Raw genomic sequence first — 1,667 nt, 5'->3', positions numbered from 1 at the left:
GCCGAACTTGGGAATTTTGTGGCGGCGTATGACGGAGGTACTTTCTGTGCGATCCCTACTCGGCGTCTACATCAAATAACAATTCTCACGGGGGAAGGCATGGGGCATAGGATGGGGGGGTGAGTGCCTGAGCCCTTCGCGCTCCGCCTCGCAACGACATCTAGGACTGCAGGGCCAGGGCCCGCCCGCCCCTGCGCTTAGCTTCCTGCTCCATAAAGACACCCCGCTCCCCCTCGAGGCCTCTTCCTCATCCATGTCCTGCCGGCACCCGGGCTCGAGCCGCGGCCGCAGGGCACCGCGGGGAAGACGCGCGGCTAAATATACGAACATGCTGGCCATTCTTGCCCCGGTCACGCTCCACACCGCCCCCAACGACAACTGGCGGCGGGGCGGGGGAACCTTGCTCTGCGTGAGACGACTTGGATGGATGGAAGAGAAAAGGATTTCTCTGGCGGGTGACCACTCTCCGACACGTGTCGTACTCTGTCATCGTCACCGTTTTGACCCGGGTCAACACTTAACGACGGCGACTGCTTGGCTTCGCAATGATGATCGCCGCCGCTGCCGCCGCCGCTGCCGGCCGTTACCGCGAGGGCGTCCCAAAGGACCCGCGCTAAACCGAGCGGAACGAGGCACTCTGAGGGCGAACATTAAGTCGTCACCCGCAAGTGAGCGACACAGCGCGCGGGAGAAGCAGGCAGTTTGTAAAAGAGGAAACAGCGTTTAAACCACGCCGGTCCTGGCAGGCGCCGGTTTTACCGTCCTGCTGACCAGAAAGAGGGGCGGGGGTGAAGTTCTATGAGTTGCCTACTTTCAGACGCCTACTTGGGGCTGACGGGGTGGGAGCCGGGTGTAACACTCTCTACCACCTTCAAACCGCACCTGGGACCTGGTCTCAAGACAAAAGATTTCGGCGGTACCCAGGAATAGCGTATCGGTTGACGAAGCCACACCACCTAACATTGTGTCGGGCAACTGATGCTCTTTCTTTCTAAGAATTAATGTCACCCTTCTAAACGCTCTCTCTCTCTCTCTCTCTCTCTCTTGCTCGCAGCTCAACCACCACCACCCCCGCGATTGACCTGGGCAACAGCAACACCACGGCCATCGAGGCCATCTCCGAGCGGCTGTCGGAGGTGACGGCCCTCGCCGAGCAGCTGGACCGCGCCCTCACCGCGGCCCGCCTCGACCCGACCGCGCCGCCGCCGCCACCCTCCGTCGAGGACGCCACTGACGCCCCTGACACCACCGTCAACGACACCGCCTCGATCATCGGCGAGCAGCAGGACGACCACGGGGGCGACGCCACCACAGCGACGGCCTCGCCAGCGACCGGCGCCAACGAGCAGGCCGAGCGCAGCGACGCCACGGCACCCGAGGTGAGTAGAGTGCGGCTGGCGAGGACTATCAGGCTGATGATCCAGGAGGTTGTCCGAGAGGCTCCGGTGGTAAGAGTCAGCGAGAGTTCAGAGAAAATTTACACGGGCATCGACCAAAAACAAAAACACCACGTGCATTTTACTACCAAATTTAGCAGCCGATTACCGTCCTATGGCGTCGGGGTCTGGCGCGCCTGTGGGGTAGACAGCCCATTCGCCATCGGCGACCGACGGGCTGCATGAGCGAGCGTATGTGTGTGTCCTCGGTGGCAGGGGGAAAGAGGGGGG

At 62.0% G+C, this 1,667-nt stretch overlaps 2 protein-coding genes across 2 annotated transcripts in view; one reads left to right on the top strand and one right to left on the bottom strand.

Annotated features, from left to right (window-relative positions):
* The window catches only part of LOC113211108 (SEC14 domain and spectrin repeat-containing protein 1), a 40,214-nt gene extending 38,564 nt beyond the window's left edge, over positions 1-1,650 (top strand). The window contains exon 9 of the mRNA XM_052268300.1: positions 1,055-1,650. Coding sequence (XP_052124260.1) covers positions 1,055-1,622 — 568 coding nt within the window. The 3' untranslated portion in view covers positions 1,623-1,650. The remainder of the gene's footprint in view (positions 1-1,054) is intronic.
* The window catches only part of LOC113210913 (uncharacterized), a 10,562-nt gene that overhangs the window by 2,258 nt on the left and 6,637 nt on the right, over positions 1-1,667 (bottom strand). The gene's annotated exons all lie outside the window — the stretch shown is intronic.

Source organism: Frankliniella occidentalis, unplaced genomic scaffold (assembly GCF_000697945.3).
Source record: "Frankliniella occidentalis isolate FOCC.00 unplaced genomic scaffold, Focc_3.1 Scaffold66, whole genome shotgun sequence".
NCBI classification, from domain to species: domain Eukaryota; kingdom Metazoa; phylum Arthropoda; class Insecta; order Thysanoptera; family Thripidae; genus Frankliniella; species Frankliniella occidentalis.
This window is presented reverse-complemented; position numbering and strand designations above follow the sequence as displayed.